At 67.6% G+C, this 12,746-nt stretch overlaps 1 protein-coding gene across 1 annotated transcript in view; it reads left to right on the top strand.

Annotated features, from left to right (window-relative positions):
• The window catches only part of ADD2 (adducin 2), a 93,074-nt gene extending 81,088 nt beyond the window's left edge, over positions 1-11,986 (top strand). The window contains exons 14-16 of the mRNA XM_072768742.1: positions 268-415; positions 1,267-1,389; positions 5,317-11,986. Of these exons, the coding sequence (XP_072624843.1) occupies positions 268-415; positions 1,267-1,389; positions 5,317-5,621 (576 nt within the window). The 3' untranslated portion in view covers positions 5,622-11,986. The remainder of the gene's footprint in view (positions 1-267; positions 416-1,266; positions 1,390-5,316) is intronic.
• Positions 11,987-12,746: the final 760 nt, after the last annotated feature.

The following is a 12,746-nucleotide window of genomic DNA, read 5'->3' as shown; positions in this document are numbered from 1 at the left end:
CCTGCGGGGCTGCAATAAACGCGTCTTCTTCTGCTTGGGCGCATCCTTCGCCTTTCTTTCCGGGGCACAGGGCGGGCTCCCTGCATCCGGGGCGCGGCAGAGACCCCAGGGCGGGGGGGAGGCAGCGGGGGGAGCGGACGCCCCGAGGCCCGGGGCCCTGCCGTTTCCAGGAGCGAGAGCGCCGGCAGCCGCGGGAGGGACAGAAGCTTGGGCCCGGGCCCGCGGCGGCGCTCAGGGGGCGACACGCGCTCTGTGGTTGACTTTCAGTCCACGGAGAGCCAGCTGGCGGCCCAGGGCGACGCGGACACCAAAGACGAGGCGGAGGAGACGGCGCCCAACCCCTTCAGCCAGCTCACGGACCAGGACCTGGAGGAGTACAAGAAGGAGGTGGAGCGGAAGACGCTGGAGCTGGACGGTGAGGGGCCCCCGGGGTGACGGGTGCGGCCCCTCCGGGCCTGCCGGGCGTGCGACGGGGCCACAGGGGCGCTTGGGGGGGTGACGGGGTGACAGGAGGGAAGCCCACGGCGGACCCGTTGCATTGGGCACCAGCCGGCCCGCCTGCAGGGGGACACCCGCCAGCAGCCTCCTGTCGCCCCCTCACCCCTCCTTCGCTGCGGGATCTGCAGCCCGGCCCGTGTCTCAGGTCGACCCCACACGTGCCATCACGGCGGCTGTGTGCTCACGGTCATGCCTGTGTCCCCGCCTGGCACAGCTTCCCCCCCGGGCTCCGGCCCCAGCACTGCCGTCTCAGCCCCGTCCCTCCTCACCCCCCCCCCCCCGCCCCGTGTTTCAAGAGCACGTGGGGCCGAGGCACGGAGACGTCAGCTCCCTGCCGGCTTGTGTCCTCCCAGGCGCAGCCCTGGTCACGCCCCCTCCCCACGCAGGCTCGGCGCCTTCCGGGCACCCAGCAGGCCCTGCCTGGTGGGCTCGGGGTGCTTGTGTGATGGTTGAAAAATTGGGGAGAAAACAGGGTGCTTTCTATCCCCGGGGGGATTATTGGGCCGAACGTGAAGTCAGATAAAGAAGCTCCGAGCACCCAGACCGTGGGCGGGAAGCCTGCGGCCCCGTGGTCCCGTCGGGGTGACGCCGCCCTGGGAGACCTGCGGGGACCCCGACTCCCTCCTCCGTCTGCCTCCCCCGGGATGTAGGACAGACTCCCAGAGGCTTGTGGGGTCAGCGAGGAGGAAGAAGCACCCGTGGGTGTCCCCTGTCTGCCCTCCTCCCCTCCGCTTGAGCCCACCCCGAGGCGGCTTTCTGTGCTTTCAGGGGAGAAGGAGACCCCGGCGGAGGGGCCGGGCTCTCCGGGGTCGGCTCCAGCTTCTGCGGCCCAGAGCCCAGCGCGGTCGGAGACGAAGAGCCCCGCGGTGTCTCCCTCCAGGTCTGCAGACGGTGAGCGGAGGGGACGAGGCACCTCCACGGCCGGGCAGGCTCCGCGGGGGGCCCCGGGGGCTTTCTGGGATCTGAGACCGGGGCCACCAGAGTTAAGCTTGTTTCCTTCACGAGCCGGGACATCGCGGCCTAAAACTTGTGTCTCCGCCTGCGGGATGATGAGGAAGCTGACGGCTGGCGCGCGGCCTCCCGACCCCTGACCCCGACGAGGCTGCTGGTGGTCCCTCTAGGGGCACCGGCCGGGGCTCAGGCTTCACTGCGGGTGGGGGTCCCCGGGATCTCGCGAAGGCGGAAGGTCTGCGGTGGGAGCTGAGCTGTTTCCAGAAGCTCCCAGGTTAGGCTGACGACGTCCTGCGCAGCCCTGGGACCTCGGCAGGTTGGAGCCACCTGGGGGCTTCCCACCCCCGACAGCGGCCTGGGCCCCAGCACGGCAGCACCTTGGTCCCCGCCAGCGGTCCGGGCCGGGGCAGAGGAGAACGTGCCGGGCCGGCTCCCTCCCGGGCTGAGAACCGCTGCGCACGTGCTGGCCCAGAGCATCTAGGTCCAGGCCCGACTGGAGATCGGAGCATCTTTGTGCCTCGGTTTCCTTGTCTGTCAGGTATTCTCCCTTCTTAGGGTTCTTAGAGGGAAGCCGTCGTTGAGAGCGTAACAAATGGAATCTAAAAATACAATGAAAGAAAATAAAAACACTTAAGGGTAAGATCCAGCCGGGTCACGAGCAACGCTGCGCACGGCGGGTAACGGCCCCGCTGCGGCCTGTGCCCCCGAGATTACCCAAGGGTCTCGACCGAGCTCCTGGAGCCCCCCGGAGCGGGAGCCGTCCTCCCCGGGGCCCCGGACTCGGCGCTGGGCTGCCCAGCAGGGCTGGTGGCCCGATGACATCTTCCGTGTCCGGGACGGGGTGACCGCCGTGCGCCCTGCAGCCCCCCGGCCCCCTCCACGGCTGGGTCGCCGCCTCGAGCGCGGTCCCGGTGCCGCCCGAGGACACCGTCTGCTCGTCTGCTCGGGGCCAGGGCTCCAAGCGTCGTGCCCCGGCCGCTGTGCTCCCCGGCCTCCCGTCGCCGATCGCTGCCCCTTTGTGCTTCATCAACGGAGAGTCCCCGATTCTGAACACCTGTCTCCGTAGTGAGGGAGGCGGGCGGCTTCCTCACCCCAACACTTGCCGCAGGGCGGGGGGGGGGGCAGGGAAGGGCTTCGTCAAAACGAGTGGATCTCCGCCAGCTTTTGCTTGGGCAGCCGGGGCTTCGGGCGGTTTCCTGCTGTAAAACCCACAACCCGCGCCGCTGCTGCCGAGTCCGGGCTCGGCTCCCCCGGGTGCACACGCGCGGGACGGGCCCGGGCCACGCTGCTCCGGCAGGCGATGCGCTGCAGGTGGGGGGCCTCCTCCCTCCCCCGGGCTGACCCCTCAGTGTCCCCCGTCTGTGTCCCCCCAGCTGACCCCTCAGTGCCCCCCGTCTGTGTCCCTCCAGCTGACCCCTCAGTGTCCCCCGTCTGTGTCCCCCCAGCTGACCCCTCAGTGCCCCCCGTCTGTGTCCCCCCAGCTGACCCCTCAGTGTCCCCCGTCTGTGTCCCTCCAGCTGACCCCTCAGTGTCCCCCGTCTGTGTCCCCCCAGCTGACCCCTCAGTGTCCCCCGTCTGTGTCCCCCCAGCTGACCCCTCAGTGTCCCCCGTCTGTGTCCCTCCAGCTGACCCCTCAGTGTCCCCCGTCTGTGTCCCCCCAGCTGACCCCTCAGTGCCCCCCGTCTGTGTCCCCCGCAGCTGACCCCTCAGTGTCCCCCGTCTGTGTCCCTCCAGCTGACCCCTCAGTGTCCCCCCATCTCCCCCCCCAACTGACCCCTCAGTGTCCCTCCTCATCCCCCCTAGCTGACCCCTCAGTGTCCCCCCATCTGTGTCCCGCCCCTCGGCCTCCGTGAAGGATCCTCCGTCCCAGCCTCTTCCTCCGTGTCGGGCGTGTCCGCCCCCCTCCCCCCACCTGCCGGGCTGCCCCTGTCCTGCTGACCCCCGTCCCCGTGGCCCGTCCGGAGCACGTCCTGTGCCTCCCGGGGGTTAGCCCAGCATCAGCGTCACACGGGCTCCGTCGCCTACTATTTTGCCGTCACAGATGAGTCACCTAGAGAGCCTGCGGCGTGGGGGCCGCCACCCCGGGTCCTCATGGGCCCGACCAGAGCGTTGTCCCTGGGCTCAGAGGAGCCATGAGCCCGGAACGGCCCTGGCCCCGTGGGTGTGTCGCCCTCCTGGGCTGCGCTCGGCATGAGAGGCTATGGGCCCGCGTCACGCAGCAGGCGTGGGTCGCTCCGCGGCGTGGATGATGCTGGGTCCCGGGGCGCGGGGGAGCTGCTCCCCAGACCTCGGTGCCCTGGGCCGCGGGGTCCGCTGGGTGGCCGTGCCCGGCCCGGAGCGTCCAGGGCGACGTGCTCAGCAGGTGCCCGGTAGGTGCCCGGCAGGGAGGCTGCGGGCCCCTGGGACGCGGGGTGGCGGAGTCGCTCCCTGTCTCCACGTCCACGTGGCCTGAGCGCCGCTCGTGTGTGCCGCCGTCCAGGGCGCAGGGGTGTGGCATCCTGGACCCTTGGAGCAGAAGCTCCTGGGCCTCCTCCAGCGCCCCCGCCTGCAGCCACTCCCTGGACTTCCTCGGAGCCGCGGGGGACCACAAACAGCTGTGTCCTCTTAAAAAAAAGTGACACATGAAAGTGAAAAATGGGTAAATTGGCAGTAGATTTAGGGCCGGTCAAGCTCAGGGTCAGGGGTCAGGGGCCGCTGTGGGGCCGACCGGAGGGCTGCAGAGGACAGCTGGGGGGTGGGGGCGTGGGAGCCCGCGGTGGGAAGGGTGGGGGCGCGGCCGCTGGCGTCCGGGGCCTGGAGGGCACGGCTGGGGTCGACCCCACAGGGGCCAGGACCGGTGTCGGGGCTGAGAGGGAGCCATCGGGGGTGCTGGCTTTCACCGGGTGGGGGAGGCCGTACCAGTCAAACTAGCCCATCCCACCTGTCCCCAGACGGACACTCGTTGCCCCGCGTCCCAGGTAACCACACGTTTCTCCAGCCTTTACCCCTGAGAATCCTGATTTTCCTGGAAGTCCTCCCGTCAGCCCTTCATTCCTCCTGCGTCATGTCTCATCCAGGGCCCCCACCCCAGGGCCGCGGCGGGTGCACCCCCACCCCATCCGTCAGGCAGCTCCTCCGCTCTCCGCTCGTGCACCCCCACGCTCCCTCCCCACCCAGACACTTCAAAGCGCGAGGGAAGCAGAGTGAGGGGACACTGGGAACAGGGAGGGCGGGCGGGAGCTCCATTTCGGGTCTGAGCAGCTCCGGCGCTGAGCACGGCCGCGATCCACGGAGCCCGCCAGGCGGCTGCTGGGGTGGGCCGACCGGCATCTCCCCTTCCGGACGTGGGTCCGCGTGGCGGGGACTCCCATCCTCCCTCTGCCTTCCCCTCTGGGCCACCTGGGGAGACGCTCTCCATTTGTCCAAAAGTCCCTCCCTGGCCTAGGACGTGAAACGGGTACGAAAACCCGGCGTTTTCATTTCAACTAACTGGAATTTAAGCGAAAGCTTTTTAAAAATGCCATTTCCGTATTTTCACTGGTGAACGTGAACCGGTCACAGCGATTCTTAGATGCTCTCTGCGGTCCTGGGGCCTCTCCTCACCTGGGTCTGTCCCCTCACTTTGTGCCTAGGAAAGCGGGGCCCCCGTCACCTCCGGCCCCCGTTACCTGTGTCCGTTTGTAGACGCGACCCCAGAGTGTCAGAGCTGCCCGGGGCCGGGGGGTGGGCGAGAACCCTGCCCAGCCCTCAGCCCTACGGCGTCGGCCCGTCCCTCCCGTGGCTCTAGACTTATTTTATAGAGTCGCCTAGAAATGCTTCTGTTAACCCTGCGTGGAAACTCCCACCCGATCGAACTCTCATGGGTCATATCTTTTGGTCTTTTTCTAGAAGGTGCTAAGACGGAAACAAGCAAGGGCACTGCAGAGCCTGAAGCGACGCAGCCAGAAGGAGTGGTGGTCAACGGCAGGGAGGACGAGCCAACCCCAGAGGACATCCTCAGCAAGGGCTTGAGCCAGATGACCACCACGGCCGACACGGATGTCGACACCTCTAAGGACAAAACCGAGTCGGTCACCAGCGGCCCCATGTCCCCGGAGGGCTCACCCTCCAAGTCTCCCTCCAAAAAGAAGAAGAAATTCCGAACCCCGTCCTTCCTGAAAAAGAGCAAAAAGAAGGAGAAGGTGGAGTCCTGATTGGTAGCAGCTTCGGCTCCCATCCGCACCCTCTCCCCTCACCCCTTCCCTTCTCCCATCTCTGTCCCCGGAGGCGCAGGGCCAAGGAGGGGTAGGCGAGGACCCTGGACCACCCTCTGAGGGCGAACTTGGAGATCGCGCGACCAACCCCTCCGTCTACGGCTGCCCCGGAGAATCAGGAGACTCCCCCACGGCCGCGTGGCTCGCTGGTGGCGAAGCCTGCGCCGGAGCGTGGGTCTGCTGGGCGCCCGCCCGGCCCAGTGCTCTCGCCACCGCCACCCCCGTGGGGACACCATGCACCGCGCCGAGCCCTGGGCGGAAGGCCGGAGGGGGCTGCAGGCGCCCACAGCCTCGGACCAACCCAGGCAGGGCCCGACTCTCCCGAGGAGCCAGGTCCTCCCCGCAGGCATGCGGCCTCCCGCCCACGGAGCTGCCCCAGCCAGAAGTCTCTCCCCGTGGGGTCCCCGCCCTGCCGCGCACACTCAGCAGACACATTGCCGCCCCCCACCCCCAGCAGAAGTTAATCTTTGTTCCCAAGGGCTGATGGCTTCGCTTGCGCTTCCCCAGCCGCTAACCCCGGGCTGGCCTCACGGGCCCCTGGACGCGGACGGCGAAGGACCCGGGAGCGGGCCGCCGGGAGGGCTGGCCGAGGCGCCGCGGGTTCGCGAAGGGTTTGACGGGTGTCGGCAGCCGGGAGCCGGCCCATTTGAGTCGCGCATCTCAGGCGCTTCAAAACTGAAACCAAATTTAGCTTAGGGTAAACGTGGTCTCACGCTCAGGGCAGAAATCCGGGGGGAGTTAGATCCTCCTGTCGGCCTTGGGTTGTGCGAGAGGATCAACGCGAGAGGGAAGCGCCGCGCCTCCCGGGCTTTGCATGACTCGGGAGCGATGCGGCTGCACCTGTTCCACTCCGGTGGGGTCAGGTGTCCCCGGCTCGACCTCCAGACCGACGGGAACCGGCAGCGAACCCGTGGCTGCTTTGGGGTCCGGCCCTCACTCGGGGTCCTGCAGAGGAGAATGAGCTGAGCCCTGGGGATCAGTGCTCTCGGGCCAGTGTCAGATGGAGCCCGAGCGCCCTTGCCCGTCACTGTCTGTCCGTCTGGGGCCTCGTGATGGCCGCAGCTGTCGTCGCAGGTGCCGGCACCTCGTCACGTCCTCCCGCGGGGCATCGATCAATGAGCGTTGCTGGCTCCTGAGAAGCAGACAATCCACGCTCTTCACAGCACAGCGTCTTCAAAGAGTATTTTTCCTCCGTGTCCTGATGATCGTGAAAGCACTTGCGAAAGTTCTCGATCCCCGTGTCCCCCGCGTGAGCCCTCACTTTCCACGTGGAGACCCTGCAGCTTTCCGTGCGTCGCACCCTCGGGCGTCATGCCAACCCTGCCGTGGGGGTGAGATGCTCCCGCCCGATGAGCACGGGAGCTGAGCCCCAGAAGGACAATCGACTTGTTCCAGGAAGGTCCGGAGCCTTTGTTCTTCAGTCACGATGACTAGACGACGAGCAAATCCCCGAGGGGGGTGGTTTCAGCCCAGGACCTCGCCGGCGCCCGGTCTGCACCGTGGAGTGAAGGCGGGAGCCCCCGTGTGCTCCCCCGTCCGTGCACGCGAAGGTCTTGAGGACCGGGGACCGGGGTGGGGCCAGGCTGCCCTGTGACGAGGGCGCCGCGGGCCGGGCCGGAGCGCGGCTGCCCCCGGGGACGGACCGCGACCGTCCTGCCCACCCTCCCTGCCGCCGCCGCCCCCGCCCCGCTCTTCCTTGTGATGGCCACCCGGTGGCCGGGGGCTTCGCTGCCTCAAAAAAAAAAAAAAAAAAAAAAATCTGTGATGTGGGAAATGCCTTTAAAAGCCGACCCTTTGATGCCTTCTCTGGAAAAATAGATCTCACGTTCATTCTTTGGTCCCCGCCGTGTTTGTCAAGCGCCCCTGGGCGGCGGGCATTGCCTCGCTGTGGCTGGAGCGACCGGGACACAGGGGGACGCGGCTGCCCGTGCCGGTGGCTGCAGCTCCGAGGGGACGTCGACGGGCTCTGCGCTCAGCAAATTCTCTTTATTCCCTTCCCAACCGTGAGGCCTCGTGGGGTGCAAGTGCCAGAGCCTTGCTAGGGCATCGTCCCTGGACCTCACGCCACGGGTCCGCCGTATGTGTCCCTGTGCTCCTGCCACGCGGTCCAGCAAGCGGCCGCCACGGCAAACCCCGAGAGCTGGGTCGCGGGGCAGCAGGCGGTCCCTGCCCACACGGGTGTCCAAGGACAGGAGGCGCCTAGACGCGTTGCCAGGAGGGCAAGGGCCGGGGTCAACAGGGACGTAAGGACTTCCTGTCCTCTGGGCTGGAGGGACTCTCCTGGAGGACGTGACGATGGAGTTAGGTTTGCAGGCAAACAGGGACCCGCCAGGAGGACGGGGGGTCGGTGGGGTGTCCGCGCTGAGGGCAGGGTGTGCAGAGGCCCCGAGGCACCGGGACGGGCCAGGAGTCAGGCACGGGGCACGGGGCTCCAGTTCCCTAAGACGCTTGGGGCGGGCAGGGCGTGGGGGGAACCCCTTTGCCGTTTCCAGGTCTGTGCGTCCGTCCACAGAGGGGCCGCTGGGCTGCTGAGGCCCTGGCCGGGCCCTTCCCCGCCCGCATGCAGGGTGGCACCTCGGAGGCCGGCGCCGGGTGCTGGGGGGTCGGTCCACGCGAGAGCACGGGCTCGGGGGCTGGGGCTTCTCCTCGGGGTCCGGGTGGAGGGGGCTGCGCAGAGCTGGGGCGCGTGGGCTCCCGGGGACGGAGCTCGGGGCCAGCCTGCGGTCACGGGGGGACGGGGAGGCACAGAGCCGTCCCTCCCTGTCACCTGCTCTGCAGCTCGGCCGAGCTCTGCGGGAGGCGGGCCCCGTGCTGCGCTGGCCCAAGTCCCCGCCCTCCCGCCGGGTCCCACGCAGGCAGCGGCGACCGCCCTCCAGGGCCCCAGCATGGTTTCCGCTCAGCTCGTGGCCTGGGGTCCGGGTCGAGCCTCGGGCTCCCTGCTCAGAGAGTCTGCTTGAGAGCCTCCCCCTCCCTCTGCGCCCTCCCGCCCTCCCTCTCTCTAAAATAAATAAATCCTTGAAGAATCAGCCTCCCCCAACAGTCCGGAGTGAAGATGGGGATCTTCCCCTGCAGACAGAGGTTCTTGTTTTAAGATCTTATTTACCCGATGGAGCGCGAGGGGGCCGCGTGCAGGGAGAGGGAGGGACAGGCAGGACCCCACTGCCCGGGGAGCCCGACGTGGGGCCCGACCCCGGGACCTGGATCGGAGCTGAGCCGAGGGCAGGCGCCCACCGAGCCCCGGGCGCCCCCGGGTCCTTCCTCAGAGGCCTGCAGGGTTAGGGAAGGACCCGGTGTAGTCAGGGCCGCGCCAGGAACAGCTGAGCCAGCCTGCGCCTGGCGTCCGGAGGTGGCGGGGCCGTCAGGCAGCCCGCGCCGTCCCCACCATGCGCCCCCCCCACCCTGAGGCCGCCCCGCTGCTGACCCTGGGGCTGAGCGAACCACCCCGGCAGCGTGACTCACTCCCGGACGCCGAAGAGATCAACCCCGGGCGTGGGCTGCTGCGTGAGGCTTGTGGGGGTCGCCCGGTCGGCCCGCCGTGGTCCGGGTCGGGGGCGCACCGTCCTCCACTGCCGAGCACCTGGGAGAGCACGCGGCCCCGCTCGCGTCCCGCACATGCACCAGCCCGTGAGCCGCCCGCGAGCACCGGGGACGCAGCTGTCGTGCCCCTGAGTCTCAGCAGCCCCGCAGAGGCCGAGCAGCGTCCGGTGGCGGAGACGCTCGCTTTCCACCCCACGGGGGGAGGGGGCCCCACGGTCGTTCACCGTCTGCTCCAAAAGCCACGCGTGAGCCCGATACCCGGGGCCCTGAGCGGCCCCTGAAGGAGCGCACGGTTGGCTACTTACCAGTTCCAGCTGTCGCGGGAGGCGAGCGGGACACCGGCCGGCCAACCTCCCCAGGGCGTGCGGGCGCCGTGTTGGCCGTGAGCACCGTCCCGCGGGCCGTGTGGACACGGGGGGCGTCCCCTGCTGGAGAGCCCTGGTCGCTCTGGCCGGGAGGCTTCTGTCCTGGGGGCCGGCCGCGTCCCCGCCGAGGGTTGCCTTGGGGTGCGGGAGTCATGGCTTGCACCGGCCTGCACGGGGGTTTCTCCAAATCGGCGTTCGGCGCCGTGAGGACGTCCCCGAGGCCAGGCCGGCGCTGAGGGAACGGGCCTGCGTGTGGGGCAGACGGGGCCGTCGTGAGCGGGCCGGGCTGGCTCCGCGCTGTCCTCGCCCGGCGGCCCCCAGGGGGCAGGAGGAGTGTGGGGGCTGGGGCGGTGGGAGAAGAGCTCAGAGGGTCCCCACGGTGCTCCCGCCCGCCATCGTCCCCCGCGGCCTCCAGACCTCGTTCTGAGGGAGTCGGCCGGGCGGCAGCACTTGCACCCGGGACGCAGGGGCCCGTCCGCGACCGTCAGAGCTCCCGCAGCCGGGACCGCGTTGGGGGATCCCTTGCAGCCATGCCCCGGGGCCGACGTCGGGGTGGCGGCTTGACCTCCGAGGCCCGGGGCTCCCCAACTCCCCGGCGTCCGTGCCGCAGCCGCTGGGGCCCCCGTCGCGCTCCTGTCCCCCGAGGGTGCGTGTGCAGGGGGCGCGAGGCCGGGACCGGCCGGCGGGGGGCGGTGACATGTGTCCCCTGGGCGCCCTGTCCGTGCGGTCCCTGGGGTGCCAGTCCCAGGCCTCGCCGTCCCCTCAGAGGGGAGCTTCCCGAGCCGCTGACGTGCAGACTGGTCAGCTTCCTGGGCTTTTATCTTGGGACTTTACACGCACACACACACACGCGCACACACACATCTATTATATATATTTACGGGGTAGTTTTGTACAGTTTTATGTTTGAATCTCTGAGCACCGAAGCTGCCCTTGGGTTTTCAGGAGAACTTTCCGGGCGTATCTGTGGGGCGGGTGGACCTCTGTCCCTGCTGTTGTCTCACCTGCAGACTCACCCTGGTAAATGCTCCCGGTGTGTGACCATGGCCCGGCCCCTGACCTCCCTGGCCCCGGGGCGGCTCATGTAGACTTCCAGCCACACGGGGACGTCCTGCCTTTGAGACCAGCCCTCGCACGGGGGGAGCCGAGTGTGTGTCTGAGCTCTGGCGGGGCCGGGAGGTGGCGAGCATGGGGACCCCGGGAGGTGACAGGCGCGGGGACCCCGGGAGGCGACGGCCACATGCACCTGCACGCAGCTCGTCAAGGAAGATCAGCCTGGACGCACGGGGCGGGGAGGGGCCGCGAGAACACATGCGGGTGGTGCCCACGGGGCAGCAGGGGTGGAGGCCACGGGGTGAAGGGGGCGGGGGCGCTGGGGGGGCGAGAGGACGAAGGAGCCCCCCATCCTGCGCTTCACAAGGGGACGGCCCAGGAGCTGCTGAGCGTCCGCCCGCGCGTGTCGGGCCTCGTGTCCCCTCCACGGCACCTCGGGTAAACCCCACGGGCCCCCACGGTGCTCCCGTCACCACCCACACAGAGGAGGAAGCCGGCTCTAGGTCAGCGGGGGAGCCCTGCCTCACAGGGGACCCCACCCCCATCGCCCCGTCCAGCCGGGCCCACAGCCCCCTCGCTCCACTCCGCGTGGGGCACACAAAGGCAGCAGCCGAGGGCCGTGCACCCTCTAGAAATGCCGGGGTCGCTTGGTGCAGACACCAGGCCAGGGCCCCGCAGCGCCCTGGGGGGAGGGGGTGCAGCTGGCCTGGAAGCAGGGGCCTGGCAGCGGGTGCAGCTTCCCCCGGAGAGCACTGAGCGCAGCGAGGGGCCGGGCCCCCCGGGGAGTGGGCGCGGGGCCTGGGCTCACGGGCAGGCCACGGTGCCAGGGTGCTGTTGGCAGCCCTGTTTGCAAGGTGCACGGGGGTGGGGGGGATGCCTCGGCACCAGGAGCCGGCCAGGCGTCGGCAGGGGGTACCCCGGGGTCGGCCAGGCGCCGGGGGGGGGCACCCTGGAGCCCGCCCGTCCTGCCGCCCTGACGCGAGCTGCAGCAGGGGACTCGGCCCAGCGCGGCGGCTGCCCCCACGGCCTCGTGCCCACCCTCTAACCCGACGCCGCGTGACCAGCAGACACAGGACTCTTCCCTTCCCTGTCCCCTCGGGCCTCTGCACGTGGACCCACACCCGTCCGGCAGGTGCCACGCTTAGGCTGACGCGAGCGCCACTGCCAGCAAACAACATGGTAGAGACTCCGCGGTTCCAAAGCAGGAGACGAGTCTGACAAGTTGGGGGACCGGCTCCCCCGTGGAGCAGAGTCACTGCCGGGAGTTAACATCCGTTTATCGGCACCAGCCGCTCGTGAAAAGGGGCTACTTCAAATAGAGAAATAAAATGGCTTTTTGGTGATGGAAAACATCATATTTTATTTTATTTTTTTAAATTTCTTTTAATTGGAGTTCAATTTGCCAACATACAGCATAACACCCAGTGTTCATCCCATCAAGTGGAAAACATCCTTTTTTTTTTTTTTTTGAAAACGTCCTATTTTAAAACGAGGCACCGACTGTCAACCGCAGGCTCGATGCCGTTGAGAGGAGGGGAGGACACGAGGCACGTTTACTCACGTGTGGACCCCGAGCCCGCCACGGCGAAAAAATTAGCCGGTCACGCCTCCGGTTGGTTGGAAAGTCAATACAAGTAAGAAACTCGAGAAAGGAGGAAACATGGAATTAAAACATGGTAGTAAAAAAAAAAAATTAAATTAATTAAAAAATAAAAAAATACAACATGGTAGTGAGCGGTTAAAGAAGTTTGCAGCCACATCTAGTTTTTCACGATCAATTTAAGAAACCTGAAGCAATTGCTTAAAAAAGCAGTTCCATAAATAAATAAATAAAAATATAATAAAAAAATAAATAAAAGCAGGTCCTGGCACACGCACGTGTGGGGGCGGGAGAGACGGAGACTGCGCCGGACACCGGTGAGAGGACGTGGTGCGTCGGCCGCTCCCAGGTCGTCCCTGCGGGGGCAGCGGTTCACCTGCACGCGAGGCCGTGACCGCAGAGGAGCCGTAGCACACGTGGCCGTGATTTTCGTTAAAAGGCGCTGGAGCTTCCAATCACTGAGCGGGAAAGTAGCAATAAGAGGTGCTCGGGAATCCAGCTAAGACGGTG

Source organism: Canis lupus, chromosome 11 (genome assembly GCF_048164855.1).
Source record: "Canis lupus baileyi chromosome 11, mCanLup2.hap1, whole genome shotgun sequence".
NCBI classification, from domain to species: Eukaryota; Metazoa; Chordata; class Mammalia; order Carnivora; family Canidae; genus Canis; species Canis lupus.
This window is presented reverse-complemented; position numbering and strand designations above follow the sequence as displayed.